Below are 14,251 nucleotides of genomic sequence, written 5' to 3'. Positions count from 1 at the left end.
TCGGAACTCTGCAAATGGGAAGACCTAACGCAGATGTGATGCAAGAGTGAACATGATGATTACATCCAAGACTGTGTCCAATCGTGATCTGGAAATCTGTCACTCCAAGGCTCGGTAGGTTTTGCCGACGGTGCTCCACTACTGGCTGCATTGATCTGCAGTACAGCCCTTACGTAACCCTGGCCGAACTATTCTTTGCGGCTCGACTGTCAGGTACTTTGAGGCTCGATGGGTAGATTGATACGCTGTGTGACCTACACCGTTTGGAACTCAAGACAGTCCACAAGCAGTTTAGGTACTTAGGTCGATACTCCGCGGAGCCGTGTGGCCTCTGCACTAGGCGGGCACCAGCATGGTGTACCCGCACCTTCGCTTCGCACTTCCTGGTCGACTCGAGATCTCGATGCGATCTTCCTTTCCAGGCAGTGATAGTGAAGGTCGCCTCTCGTTGGTCGGTCTTTCCCGTTCGCTACGAACGACACTGTTGCCTGCCATGTTCTAGAACAAGTAAGTTGTTTGGAAAAGAATGGGGCGGTCTCATATTCTCACCGTTTCAGGATGTTGATCAGGAAATGCGGTGCTTACTTCCGCGATGCGTAGTGATGAAATCGCGACAAAAGCAAAGCATTGGCTCGGCCTTGTGTCCGCAGTCTTCGATAGATGTCCAGTTCGATTACTCAAAACAGATATATTGTTACGTATCTTCGCAGGCCTTGCTTCTTCGAACCGCGCTATGGAATTGTATTGGCTCGGTCCTACGACCGCAGTCTTCAACGAATGTGTTCCGAAGTTACTCGAAGAAGACATATTGTAGAGCCATCTCCCTCCGTGGAAGCAGGACTTACGGCTCGAAACAACATTGGCTCGGTGGTAAATCCGCAGTTTTCGACATCTGTCAGAGTTACCGGAAAGAGTAGACAGAGAGTCAGTTCTTCTCCGCGGTATCGAAAGCGTCATTGTTAAATATGTTGAGGCTAGTAGGGCGAGTGGATACTATATGACATGAGTAAACTACTTGCGATCTGGTCAATCAAGCATTTTGTTTAAGGGGATAAATTGACATGAAATAACGTCCACGGCCAGCGTTTGACGCGAAGTTACGGACGCATGATTGTGAAGTTCATCATACATGCGAACGAACCACAACATTCCGTGCACATGAGGTCGAAGGAGCATGGAAGCGCTTTCACGATGATCATGCGCAGCAGGCTTCTCTTCACAATCCCACCTCGCAATCACGCTAAAGTGGAGAAAACATCAATCAACCCTTTGGCGTGCTACCTTCTCACTGAGCCGATCTAAAGATGCGTCATCTCCTACTTCTCTCTATCATAATAACCCCTTCTCCTCGATATTAATCACGTAATTTGTCACAGCCTAGTCTCAGCTATTGAGAATTATAGAATAGATCGCTCTGCTATTGTTCGAGAATTGAATCCAGATAGCGCCAACAACACGCCGGTCAACATGTGCATCGAAATCAACACTCGTTACCGCCACTGCGCCCACGCCACCCTTCTCCGCTGGGACTACTGCGCCATACTCACACCCCGTGAACGTCAACCCGCCACCGGCCGCTCCTGTCGAAGGTATAAATTGCGCTACAAAGAAAGCACCGACAACAGCGGCTGTTTCGACTGCGCGTTGTCTGAAGTCGCTGGATGGAGCGCGGCAACGTCGCCAACAGTGTCAGGCTTTCCGGAGAGATCACCCACCGTATCGAGTTTCTTGAGCGCTGGTGAAGGGAGCGCGAGGGCGATTTGGTCGCCGCCAGTTTCACCGACATTCATGGGAACCCCGACTTTCTTCACGTTTGGTAGTGCGACGGGAATGCTGGGTGGCAAAGGGGATCGGAGGAGTAAGGAAAGCGATGTTAGCGTCGTTGCGAGCGATGCGCCGTTGACTCCAGGAGCGCCGAGGAAGGACTGGCGGCCCAGTGGCGATAGTAAGGAGAGCCAAGAAGACGAGCACCATCATGACGAAGCGAGTGGACGTGGGTTGAAAAGCTGGTTCAAGAAGAAGTTCAAGGCGAGAGAAGGGTACAACGGGGCATTGGGATTCCAGATGATGGACGCGTAGTTGGCAATAGCTAGGGAGATACGTTGGTGACTTATGAGGACGATGTGTAAATCATGAAGTAGCGGATGGATACATTGGCGGATATTATTTCGAAAGTCAACAAATATACAGTGAGTACGTCCAGGCTCTACCAAAGCTTTGTCTCAAATTTCTCCCTTAGCTTCTCATAGTGCTTCACATCGCCGACACTCGGCCTGACGGTCTTAGCCGCCTCGACGAAATCAAACTCCTCGACCACCTCGCTGCGTCTTCGAAGCGCGTGTTGTCCGGCTTTGCGCAACAAACTCTCCAAATCAGCACCGGAGAAGTTATTGCATACGTCTTGGCGACCGATTCCGGCGAGCTTGTCGCTGAGAACGCCGCGTTGCCGAATGAGCGCCTTCAGGATATCCACACGCTCTTCTGGCTTGGGCAATTCGACGTAAAGTAGGGTCTCCAAGCGCCCGGGTCGGAGCATTGCCTCGTCTATCATCTCGGGCCGGTTGGTAGCAGCGATGAGATATATGCCTTCGCGCATGGACAGGCCGTCGAGCTCTGTGAGCAGTGTGTTCACAACGCGGGCGGAAGCTTCGTGGAGCTCGGTGGAGCGTCTTGGAACGAGGGCGTCCAGCTCATCAAAGAAGATGACACACGGTACGGAAGAGCGGGCGCGCATGAACACCTGGCGTAGGGCCCTTTCGGACTCTCCAACGTACTGGAACTTGTTAGTATGCGGAATGTCTTTTGAAGGCCATTTTGTAACGTACCTTGTTCAGAAGCTCTGGCCCCTTGACGCTGATGAAGTTTGCTTTGGATTCCGCAGCCACCGCCTTGGCCAGAAGTGTCTTACCGCAACCAGGCGGTCCCCACAGTAGCACTCCAGTGGGGGCTGAGATACCAAATTTGGCAAACTTGGCCGGATCTTTGATGGGCTCGCAAATAGCCATCTCGAGCTCTTCGCGAACACCTGCCAGCGCTCCGACATCTCGCCATGTAGTGTCCGGCACAGTGGCAAAGCCTTCTCGCTTTGATGATGGGGTGATAGTAGGAAGTACGGCCTCAAAAGCTTCCATCGAGATTACTGTATCTTCGAAGCCCTCAGGCCGTGGAGCTTCCGTATCCTTGACGCGGGTAATCAGACGCCGAATAGATTGGTACACCCGACTATCCGCGTTTAGCGAAAGACCGTCGTCAATGTCCATTGTAGTCTCTGCGTCGGCCGCTTGCTTCTCGAGTGCTCGTCGATACTGATCCATAGACCATGTACCTGCTTTGCTAACCAGATCCTTCAAATCGGCACCTACGAATCCAGCTGTCCGTTTCGCTAGTACACCAAAGTCGACGTTCTCCGCGAGCTTTGGTTCGCGCGTTAGAGCTTGGAGTATAGACCGTCGCATAAGCTCGTTGGGTACACCCATGTTGATTTCGGTATCGAATCGGCCTCCTCGACGCAGGGCTGGATCAAGACTATCAGGGCGGTTGGTAGCGGCGAGTACGATAACAGGCTTGCCATTGTTGCCTTCCATAGCCAGACTGTCCATGGATATGAGAAGCTGGGCAACTATTCTCTTCTCCATTTGACTTTGTGCACTGTCGCGCTTAGGCGCAATGACGTCGATTTCGTCGATGAAGATCAGACATGGTGCAACCTCCTTGGCCTTCTCGAAGTGTTCTCGTACTTGCTTCTCGGATTCTCCAGACATGCCTGACACGACGGATGGGCCCAGAATCTCGATAAAGGGGACGCCGATTTCGGCAGCGAAGGCTCGACTTATGACTGTTTTACCGCATCCAGGTGGTCCATGGAGGAGTATACCGCGTGGTATTGGGATCTTACGGTTGGCGTATTCTTGTGGGCAGAGAAGCGGGAGTACTAGATGCTCTTTGAGTTGCGTCATGACCTTCTCAACACCCCCTATATCTTCAAGTGTAACACCTGTAGGAGCCGCAGTGTCGATCTTGTTCTCCTGCGCCCCTGCCTTCTTCTGCCTCTTGGCCTCCCTCTCTTCTTTCGACTTTCCACTATCCCGCTTCTTGCTCTTCTCACTCTTTTCCGCATTTGCAGCAGGCGGAATCGCCCATTGATTGACAATTTGCTTGTTCATCCAATCGCTTGATCGATCCTTCTTCTCCTTTGGCTCGTCCATGGTAAAGTCTCCTTCAAGTTCGGCCATCTCGTCTTCGTCGTCGGATTCTTCGTCTTCGCGGATAACGTCAATCACGCGGTCAATAGAGTCCTCAATCTGCTTCTTGGGCCGCCTCTTCAAGCTCGAGTTTGATCGCTGTATGTAGTCGTATACCGTAGATAACCGGAGCTTCAGCGCCGACTCACCCTTTTCGTCCAGGTATTTGCGGACTACTTGGTACACCTCCTTATCGAGGCCAGCCTGAAGAGATGGCCGACCTTTTGAGACCATGGCGACCACGATGGTAGGATTTGAGTCAGAAAATAGGTACAGACTTCGATGTATTCGCCTGGCGTAGTTGGAGTGCTGGACCTTTCTAAGCACCCGACAATGGATAAGGCTCGAAGACTCCTGGATCTTGTACAGCCAGTGAAGCCTGGTACTGATACAATGGTGACTGGGCTGCGACACGAGACTTGCACGGTGAATTGGTATGCAACGGTAATGTTGCGCGTGGCTGTCGCATCACCAAAAAAGTTCGCGACGGCTATCGATAAGGAAGAGTAGCGCCGAGCTTAGCTTAGCTCTAGCCCGCATACGTCAATCAAGGCACAGGGTCATGTCGCATGCGCAACTCCCATCCCTCATGGATCTCGCAGCAATATGGGCAACTCAACCAGCGCGAACAAGATCTCAGCCCAGGATAAGTGAGTTATGATCTCCACCCCATTTAAGCGCTGCTGACGGGCCAGGGCGATCCTGGATATGAAGAACCAGCGCGATAAGCTACGACAGTACCAGAAGCGCATCACCGTCCTGACCGATCGCGAGAAGGAGATCGCTAAAGAGTGCTTAGCCAAAGGCGATACGAATAAGGCGAAGCTAGCGCTGAGGAGAAAGAAGTACCAGGAGGGTCTCTTATCCAAGACTGATGCTCAGCTAGCGCAGCTCGAGATCCTGACGAGTGATGTCGAATTCGCTCTAGTCCAGAAGGATGTCCTGTTCGGTCTGCAACAGGGAACGGCAGTGCTCAAGGAGATACACAAGGAGATGGGCGGCATAGAGAATGTGGAGAAGTTGCTGGGTGAGAACGAAGAGGCTCGGGCTTATCAAGAGGTGCGTCACATCCCTACGCTTCTAACCAGATGGGTGCTGACACGCGCAACAGGAAATCAGCGAACTCCTCGCGAACAAAATGTCGAACCAAGACGAAGACGAAGTCGAAGACGAGCTCGATGCTCTCGAAGCCGAGGTCAACGGCACCGTGCCTGCACTGCCCGACGCGCCCGTTGCCCAACCACAGTTCACACCCGAAGAGAAGGCGCAGATGGCCAAGGACAGAGCGGCGAGAAGGGCGAGGGAAAGGGCTGCCGAGCAGGCATCGCAGCCCATGCTGGCATGATGAGACATTGCATTGGCGCATAGATTGCATTGAAGCGTGGCGTTGGGGTGTTTTGCTTGCATCGCGTGGACCATGTGGCACTTGGCATGGTGCATGTTTGCTACATTTACGCATATACACAGGATTCTATCTGCGACGTTGTTCTACGGGTTTCTGCAGATGATGACGACGTGTGCGAAACATGGGCAATGATGCGGCGTCTTGCATGTTTGCCGTCTACGCCAGTCTCGCCTTCTCTTCACACGCCGAGCGCGCTGCGTCATAGCCCCTGCCCTACAACAACGCCGTCCCTCCTGCCATCCCTCTCCAAACCACCAGAACCTTCCGACGCTGCATCAACAAGCCTTACCCCAGCTCCCTGCACGAAGCTCAAAGCTACCCCGCCATCCCCCCACTACCATCAGCCTTACCGAGCAAACACACCCGACAACCCCAGCAAACATGTCACACTCACACTGTCACGACGAGCATCACGACCACTCGCATGGCGACGGCCACGACCACAGCGATGACATCACGCCCGCGCTACAGAACATACTCTACGAACAACTCGACTTCCCCAAGCTTGTCACCCTCAACGAAGATGAATCCAACAGCGGCCGCGCTATCTGCCAGAAGACTTGGGCGCAGCGCCTCGACCCGGAACCCGAACTGAAGAGCAGCGCCGACGAGCAAATCCTCATGACGGTCCCCTTCACCGGTCAAGTCCGCCTACACTCCATCATCTTGCGTACAAGCCCCGGCCCCGACTGTCCCAAGACCCTCAAAGTCTTCGTCAACGAAGACTCGCTCGATTTCGAGACGGCCGCCGAGAAGGAACCTACACAGATACTCGAGATCAGTCAGACGAGTGAGGTGCAGGAGATACCCGTCAAGAGGGCGAAGTTCGGCACTACCCGTAGTCTGAGCTTGTTCTTCGAAGATAACTGGAGCAATGGCGAGGAGGACGAGACGCGAATAAGCTATCTGGCGTTCAAGGGCGATTTTATGAAGCTGAACAAGGAGGCTGTTTCTGTGCTGTACGAAGCCGCTGCGAACCCTAACGATCATAAGAATATTGTAGGGATTGGACAGGGCGTGGGAAGGAGTATACAGTGAGCAGGATGGGTGCACTGAGCTACGAGTGGTCGCGTTGGAGGAACTTCACATAGTCATGGCGCATGGTATGGCGTCAATGTCAAGTAGCATGCTTATACTACGGTCTGTCGATTCTGCGACATTGACGTACATACAAGCAAATGCATTTCATATTCTGAGAGGTCAGCAAAGGCGCATGGAATGTTTATGTGAGATGACATACTCAGCGTTGTATTTGCGCTTTCGTGGGTATCGTTTCCTCCGTGTATGCATGTATGTCTCTATCCGATCCAAATAGCGCCCGCCATGTGGTTCTGCGCTCAGTCTCTTCTCTGGCGCTTGATGTCGTCCCAAACCGCGGAGATCGTTCGCTCTGGGCGTGCCCTTAAACTCGTTCGCCATTTGCGCATGTATTTTTCGTATGACATCTTCCGTTCCCGTATCGCTGCCTCTCGCCCGCTCAAGTATGTCTCGTGCCGCCCAACACCTCGCCATGCACCTTGCCCCAGTCAATCTTCGTGTCAATCTCCTCATCCACTCTGCCCACCACCGCCACACTATCACCCCGTATGATGTACAGCCCAAGAGGCACTTCTTCACTGGGTTCTTCGTCTTCTATCGGTCGGATGATGCGCTCGACGGCTTCTTGGAGGACGAGGTTCATGCTGCCGTCGCACGAGTGGAGGAGCCCGACCATGGTGCGGCCATCGAGGGTGAGGACTGATACGCGCTCTGGAAATAGTTAGAACGACGTACTGGTACGGCATTATAGGGAACTGTAGAGGAGAGAGACTTACTGTTTAGGTAGGCGTTAAGTGCCATTGTGAAGATGTGGTTTAAAAGATCGCTGATTCGGATGTTCGGTGAAAGTGCGTTATTCAGCCGGTACGTGAGGGCGCCTCGACCGTGTTCTTCAAAGTCTTTCTGCGAGGGACCGAAGGAGGCTTGCGCAATGTTTCGCGGTATCGTGTCTTATGGAAAAGGTCGCGACTTGCTGCGGGCTTATGTCGCGAAGTCGTAGAAACTCTGACAGATCTCTTCGACCGGTGAGACTTGAGGCGGATAATTGCGGGTCGGGTGAGGGAGAGGAAGCAACGTGTTGCTTGCGCGTGACGTGGTTTGATTTGAACTGGACATGAAGCTCGCGATGCTTTCCGGTGGAGCTTCAGATGGCACGTGCGTCAAGCCAATCAGAGCAGTCTACCCTCCGCATCGCTGCTCTTCTCTCTTCCCTTCCCCTTCACCACCACACTAGCTGATGCAGCGGTCCGCTGTTGCTTCTCATGTGAGCGCTGAAGATCATATCCTTCGATGCATCCTTCTCCTACTACTGCGCCCCCATCTCACCCTGATTTAACCTCAGTATCTGAGCACTCTACCTACGTAGCCATGTCGCAACCTTGGACTTGCACAGGCAGCAACGAGCACAACAGCGCGTACCATGGTTAAGTGTTGTGGGAGTCAGTGGAACTACTGTATGTCCTGTTCAACATTATTTAACGGATCGTCAGCATGTAGTTTGTATGGAACTGTTCCACCAGCCCCTTCTCCACGACGGACAGCATGGCCAACCTCCCGAGGTCCTTGACGCTGTTCGCCAATACCCTATCCTCGAGGCGCTATGTCCCCATCTACGCCCTGCTGACTTTCAAGCACTTGCAATCAGCAGCTCAGACTTTCGACTCATCATGAAAGGACCAAACGCGCCCACTCTACCTAAGCGGGAAGACCTACATCCGTTCCAACCAGTCTCCAGACCCTGTAGTTGTGACAAGAGTCCTTTAGCAGACTGCCCCAAGCACGGCTTGCCCACCCTACGCAACCTGCTTGGTAAGACCGACCGGACTTGCGAAGAACCACTCCACAAGAAGACTATAGATGCTACTCCCAGGATATTCAATAATTGGAAGTCGGCCATTTGCGATGCTCTCGGTGGTCTGAGCGACGTCAACTCCTGCATGAAATGCATGCGCACCGTATGTTTCCAGTGCTGGTGGTCACACATAATTGTAGAACTCACCATCGATCGAGCACAATATGCATGCGAGATGTGCTGGAAAATGGCATTTGGAAGGTTTCCTCCATTCTCTACTGTCCACCAGACATGGCGTCAGGCTGAACTACGAGGTGACTTCTGCAAATGTCGACGTCCAATTATATATATGTCTTGCATTCCAGGACTCCCAGACGCACTACCTCACTTCCGACACTCTTACTTCAGCCCCATACATTTCTCAGTCTAGCATTAGGAAAGGGTTCTGTTCATGCAGCCTCTGCCTACAACTTCAGGCCACATGCAGCGTCGTATCGTTGGGTTGGATCGGTCGACTCACACAGCCGACCCATGGTTACGTTGATAAGAAACACCCTCGATTGTGTATTCACAGACATATTTCGGCTTTTGCACTCAAATACAACAATACATATTTGACCATATAGTCCCCTTTCACACTCCGACATTGCGAAAGCTCTGACAAGTCACCTGAAGAGACCCTACAAACATGTTTTCCTCTACCGCCCGCATCGCGATGCTTCAAGCCCGACGCTTTCACAAAACCGCCTTGAAGCCTACATTCACTAATGCTACAGCTTCTGAGATGAAGGAAGGTCGTACCCGTTATCACGACACGCACGATCTAATCGAATGTAAACAGTCTCCCACCACACCATCCGACACCAGCGCCCGAGCAGCATGGCAACGCTACCGCGACGTCGAGGCCCACCAGATATGGCTCTCTTCCCCTCGCAAAGAGTCTTTCCAGACGAAATTTTCAACAAAGCATCCAGATCACCCCGAGCCAACGCCCGCAATGACTTTCCGGAAAGACCGCGAGATGCACATAGCTGCACGTCGCGCGTCGGATACCGGGATGGAGGGAAAGATTAACCCAGATCGCAAGCTTGTGGGGACTCGGCTGGGTTACACGAAGGAGACGAAGGAGACGAAGTCACTGCGCTCACGTTGGTTGGACGCGTTGTTGGGTGGTGGTGAAAGGACCTGAATTTCACGCTCGACGCGGCGATCGTTTTGTGTAAGAAGTTTGATTCATTGTGAGACGGGTAGACCTGAATGCATGTATATTGCTAGTACCATAATACAGGGACGCGGTATGGTGTCGACTTCGCTCTCGCGGCTACGTGTTGGTGTTCTTCCCATGGCAGGTGCTGGGCATGGGTCCCGAAGCCCGTGGCTTGCCGACTCAGGTGTTGCTTAGTAATCATCAATAGTCTTCGCGTCTCCCTTCGGCACTCCTCGTTCCATCTCCTCATCATCCTCCATCCGTGACGTCATCACCCGATTCACATCTGCAGCACGTCTTTGCCGCGTCTTTGCGCATCCATACAGTACGGCTGCCGCCATGATGGAAGCTGTTCCGAAGCCTTGCCATCGCGCTTCACCTGAGTGCATCTTATCGCTTGCTCGCTTCTGAACAATCATCTTCGTGGACCTCGGAACAGTTGCTTCTTGAACCGCCATCGCTATTATTTCGCTCAATTTAGTCGATTTGCATCTTACTTGAGCTGTGCACATATGCCAGCAACTATCCTCGTCCTGGTCTGGAAACATCGTTGCGATGGCGGCCCGCGCCTGTCAGTAACATTTACTCAATACGCCACATTGTCCATATTGCTCTGGTGACGGTCCTATCAGTAAGTTCTGTGGTTGTTGTTTTGATTCCTGAGTGGAACGACAAACACTAGGAGGCTATGATATGTGGTATGATTGTCATCAAGCTACATGATCCTAAAGGTAATCGACATTGACGCTATTTCTGGTCCATCACTGGCAATTGTCACGCTTGCTTGCTATCACAGGGGTTATAAGGAAGGGCAGAGACATATGTATAGAGAAAGCGACGGCTCCCTTCCCTGGTTATCATCCATAATTCGCTACTGTCTCTGGCCTTTGTCACTACGACCAAAGTGGGTGGCGAGTGCGTACAATCTAGCGTTAATGTGGAGAGAAAGAGAGCGGGGCAGAAGGCAATTCCGTTAGAGGCCGTTGTCACGAGACGTTTACGCCTGCACAGTCAGTGCGCCGTTTCCGAAAGACCTGGGCGACCAATCAGCCAAGGGGTGTACGTGTATATCTCACCTTTCTAGTTTTGAACCCGAAGCGTTTAGGACATAATCAACCCCGCATCGATATCACGGCCAGCAGTTGATCTCTAAAACGATTCTGCATAAGACGTCAAGTCTTGATACAATGGGTAGATACGCCAGAATCAAGTTGCAGACCAATGTCGCCGTCACTTGGCTCATCGAAACTGCTTCCGAGCACGGTGAGTATTGATTTCCCCTTCCGCCACTACCTACGTAACGTACTCTCTAACACGACTTTATTGTAGGCAGCAATGTGCAAGTCGGTGGCGATACCAACTCCAGAGCTTCAGCCGCGGCGACGCCCACGAGCACTTCGATCAAGACAGGCCGGTTGAAGGGAAAAGCGCGCAAAGAAGCAAAGAAGAAGGAGCAACTGCAAAGTCAATCACCCGCGCCTAAGATCAAGGCCTCGAAAACAATCTACAAAGTGTCAACTGAGGAGATTCTTCGCCAAGCCCGCTATCTGGAGAACCTTGACCAGGAACTCGTCATGTCTAAGCCTGCATGGGACGCCTTCAAAGAAGCTGTGCGAGGCCGTACAGAGTACGCCACCAAATTCGCTAACAAACAACCGGACCATGAAGGTAACGCCGGTCACGTATACTTTCTCGACACACTTCGACAGGTAGTCGACATGATTGGAAAGGTTGTTCGAGTCCAGGAAACCTCGCTGGATAATTCGGAAAGACGACAAGACACGGATCTGACCTTGCATAATTTGTTTGACGTCCTCCGGGACGTTGAGCTGACCGATGATGTACAAGGAACAGCCAACCTGGCTACATCTCCCGACAAAGGTTTAGCTTACGGAACGGCTGCAACTGTACCATCAGCTCGTTATGAGCCGGCTATCGACTCCGACGAGGAATCACGGTTGCGTTGGCTCTGTTTCAAGGACGACGCTGATTCAATTATATCATGGGTAGTCAACCTATGGAAGCAGTACTTTGACCATTCTGAGGAAGATGTAAGCTTAGAGACTAAATCTCTCCTATCAGATCTAGCACTCGATCTGTTGTATAAGATCGAAGACGGCATGGAGCATAACAACGACAAAGTAAAGGAAGCCATGTCCAAGGAGCTAGCCTCACTGAGCAACTGGAGTTCGACCGTCCTTGCCCTCCACGATTTCCGCGCCGCTACATATGAAGGTACAGGATACCCGGTCGTAGTAAAGCTGGTACACAAGAGACAACCCCATCTAGGACTCCATAAATACAAGGATTTCATCTTGTTTGACGCCAGATTTATCCGCTATCTTATAGAGCTACAGCTAGAGATGGTTAGTCATGACAGACCACTTGAGGGACCAAATTGACTGTTCTCAGACACTCCGTTCTGATCTTTGGGAGCAAAATGGACCACCGCCCCCCCACCAACGATGCATCAGTAATGCAAGCCTCGACCTCGTATCCCGCACGATCGCTGGTGCAACTCGTGGAAGCCAGCACTCCATTGCGGCAAGCCTTCTAGACGGGATATGGGGTCTACACAGTCCGAACGCGCATGAGCCTTTCCACTACGCCGCCCGGCTTGCGGAGGTCATGTATGATCAGTCCAACCACTGTCGTTGCGATGGTATATTGTATCCGGAACGGGCGAAAGACAAAACTCTTGAGTTTAACGCCTTGCTCTCGTGGACCTTTGAGTGGCCTGGCGAAATCTTGCGATATTTCGATCTTCGAGCCATTGACTCCAACCACCCTGCCGCAGCCCTCTCTGGATTCCATCGCGACATCTGGAAACATTTTGATCTCAGTATGGCCAGGAAAGAACACATCATCAAGGCATGCGCATCAATTCCCGACCCCGCAGGGACGGCCGAGGCGCGTCTACAATTTGGCGAGGAGCATGTCATGCCATCAGAAGACCCAAACTTCCTGCGCAAGAACAATCCGCTTACACCGGCAAAGCTAGCTCTCAATTTGCAGTTTTTACGAGCTGAGATTGGTTTCGATTTCGCGAACGATGATCTTAGCTTGTTCCTCATGTGCCACTTGTATAACGCACTCCGGCAACTAGGCTATCTTGACGTTCCATGGGAAAAGCTCGACTCACTGATCGACATGCACATCAAGACCATATTTCTTGGTGCACTTCCAACGGAAAGCGCCAAGCAAATGTGCAACCGCGCTTCCATCGCGGTTGGTTGCGCGCCAGAACTTGTTCGAGCTGCAAACACTGGGAAAGGCCGAGTGGCAACCATCAAGAATATGGCGGTATTGAAAGAGAAGAGATTTGGGGCCTTAAGTTTCCCACCCAGCATGGCTATCGTTGCAGATCATCTACATGATCGTGAGCCTCTACGGCGCACATTGACGCGTCTCGATGCTGAGATGGTCGCGAAACACTCTAAAGAGAACAGAAGCTCTCGCGTCAAATCCTTCCTTGACGAAGAAAACCCTACCGCCTTTCTCGATCGTCTTCGCAACCATGTCGCAGACTTCCCACGGTACCTCGCGCTCGACTGTATTGAGCTGACACGCATTTGTGGCGGTCTTCTCAGGAGGTTGAAGTCGGATGACGTGAAAATACTCATGAAGTACGGAGGAGTGGACGAAGTACACCAGCAATATGTCGCGTTGCTAATCCTTCAAGAGCTTGACAATGAAGAGTATATGACACGACCAGGTATGACTGTACCGAAAGTTACGTATGCAGTAGAAGCTGCGGCTATACTGAAGGAGTACATTGAAGGTGGCGAGGATGCTCGAGCAGCGGTTAAAGACTACGTGCAGCGCTGGTAGTTCTGCTCCGCGATGATGACTCTCATACCGTAAATATGTACGCGTAATCTCAGAGACATACCCGCCTATTACCCAGTTCCAGAACCAGATCATTGGCCTTCTCTCTTTCCACAGCTCATAATCCTCTAGCAGTTTTCGTCAAGCTTGTCATAGATTACCTCACGCGCACGAAGCACGCCTGTCACCATACATATACAGTGTTTCCCAATGAAGCCTTATTTCATCTCAGTAACCAGTTGTAGATTTGCCTTAGGCATGCTACATTAAAAGGTTACCACGTCGCCAGCTCGATCTATCCTCCAGGGCTCAGTCCGAGCTAGAGAGTGAGTTATACCCAATGCGGTAAAGTCACTCGGGGGTCCGCACACTCCTTGAGCGCGTCGCAGCGTCCTCAATCTTTCCAAGGTTCTTCTCCACAACTTCGATGGCGCTCAGGCTTGAACACAAGAAGTTCGGTTTCCTTCTAACTATGCACTGTCACTTCTCTATCAATCTGGACGAGAATGTGTAAACGTCTTTCAATGCCCGCGGAATCAGCATACGTCCGAATGATGTCACATCGGACGCATTAACCGACGCGGAGGATAGCGCATCAGCACATCATCATGCCATTCGCCCTGTGCTGGCTGAAGGATGTGGGATTGTGCATTTGCTGCTATTATCGTTGCAGCGGGGGACTAAGCACTGCATACCCAAAACAACTCGCACGACCTTGAGCTCGCGGCCCACTGGAATAT

General features: G+C 52.0%; 5 protein-coding genes across 5 annotated transcripts; 3 read left to right on the top strand and 2 right to left on the bottom strand.

The window, feature by feature from the left end:
- Positions 1 to 2,206: 2,206 nt before the first annotated feature.
- Positions 2,207 to 4,475, bottom strand: J4E78_000934 (uncharacterized protein; the record flags this gene model as incomplete). Its single annotated transcript, XM_049361595.1, has 2 exons — positions 2,207 to 2,773; positions 2,826 to 4,475. 2 exons carry the CDS (start codon positions 4,473 to 4,475, stop codon positions 2,207 to 2,209), a joined length of 2,217 nt encoding a protein of 738 aa, XP_049226878.1.
- A 372-nt stretch (positions 4,476 to 4,847) lies between these two features.
- Positions 4,848 to 5,586, top strand: J4E78_000933 (uncharacterized protein; the record flags this gene model as incomplete). The annotated part of the gene is made up of 3 exons (XM_049361594.1): positions 4,848 to 4,891; positions 4,937 to 5,300; positions 5,353 to 5,586. 3 exons carry the CDS (start codon positions 4,848 to 4,850, stop codon positions 5,584 to 5,586), a joined length of 642 nt encoding a protein of 213 aa, XP_049226877.1.
- A 441-nt stretch (positions 5,587 to 6,027) lies between these two features.
- Positions 6,028 to 6,684, top strand: J4E78_000932 (uncharacterized protein; the record flags this gene model as incomplete). Its single annotated transcript, XM_049361593.1, has 1 exon — positions 6,028 to 6,684. The coding sequence occupies one exon, from the start codon at positions 6,028 to 6,030 to the stop codon at positions 6,682 to 6,684; it is 657 nt and encodes a 218-aa protein (XP_049226876.1).
- A 439-nt stretch (positions 6,685 to 7,123) lies between these two features.
- On the bottom strand, positions 7,124 to 7,485 carry J4E78_000931 (uncharacterized protein; the record flags this gene model as incomplete). The annotated part of the gene is made up of 2 exons (XM_049361592.1): positions 7,124 to 7,395; positions 7,461 to 7,485. The coding sequence occupies 2 exons, from the start codon at positions 7,483 to 7,485 to the stop codon at positions 7,124 to 7,126; spliced, it is 297 nt and encodes a 98-aa protein (XP_049226875.1).
- A 3,385-nt stretch (positions 7,486 to 10,870) lies between these two features.
- On the top strand, positions 10,871 to 13,514 carry J4E78_000930 (uncharacterized protein; the record flags this gene model as incomplete). The annotated part of the gene is made up of 3 exons (XM_049361591.1): positions 10,871 to 10,946; positions 11,013 to 12,049; positions 12,096 to 13,514. The coding sequence occupies 3 exons, from the start codon at positions 10,871 to 10,873 to the stop codon at positions 13,512 to 13,514; spliced, it is 2,532 nt and encodes an 843-aa protein (XP_049226874.1).
- Between the last annotated feature and the right edge of the window lie 737 nt (positions 13,515 to 14,251).

The sequence above is a fragment of the Alternaria triticimaculans genome (genome assembly GCF_023758025.1).
Source record: "Alternaria triticimaculans strain BMP 0046 chromosome Unknown scaffold_1, whole genome shotgun sequence".
Classification (NCBI taxonomy): Eukaryota; Fungi; Ascomycota; class Dothideomycetes; order Pleosporales; family Pleosporaceae; genus Alternaria; species Alternaria triticimaculans.
Note: the sequence above shows the minus strand (reverse complement) of the source record. Positions and strands in the feature narration are given on the sequence as shown.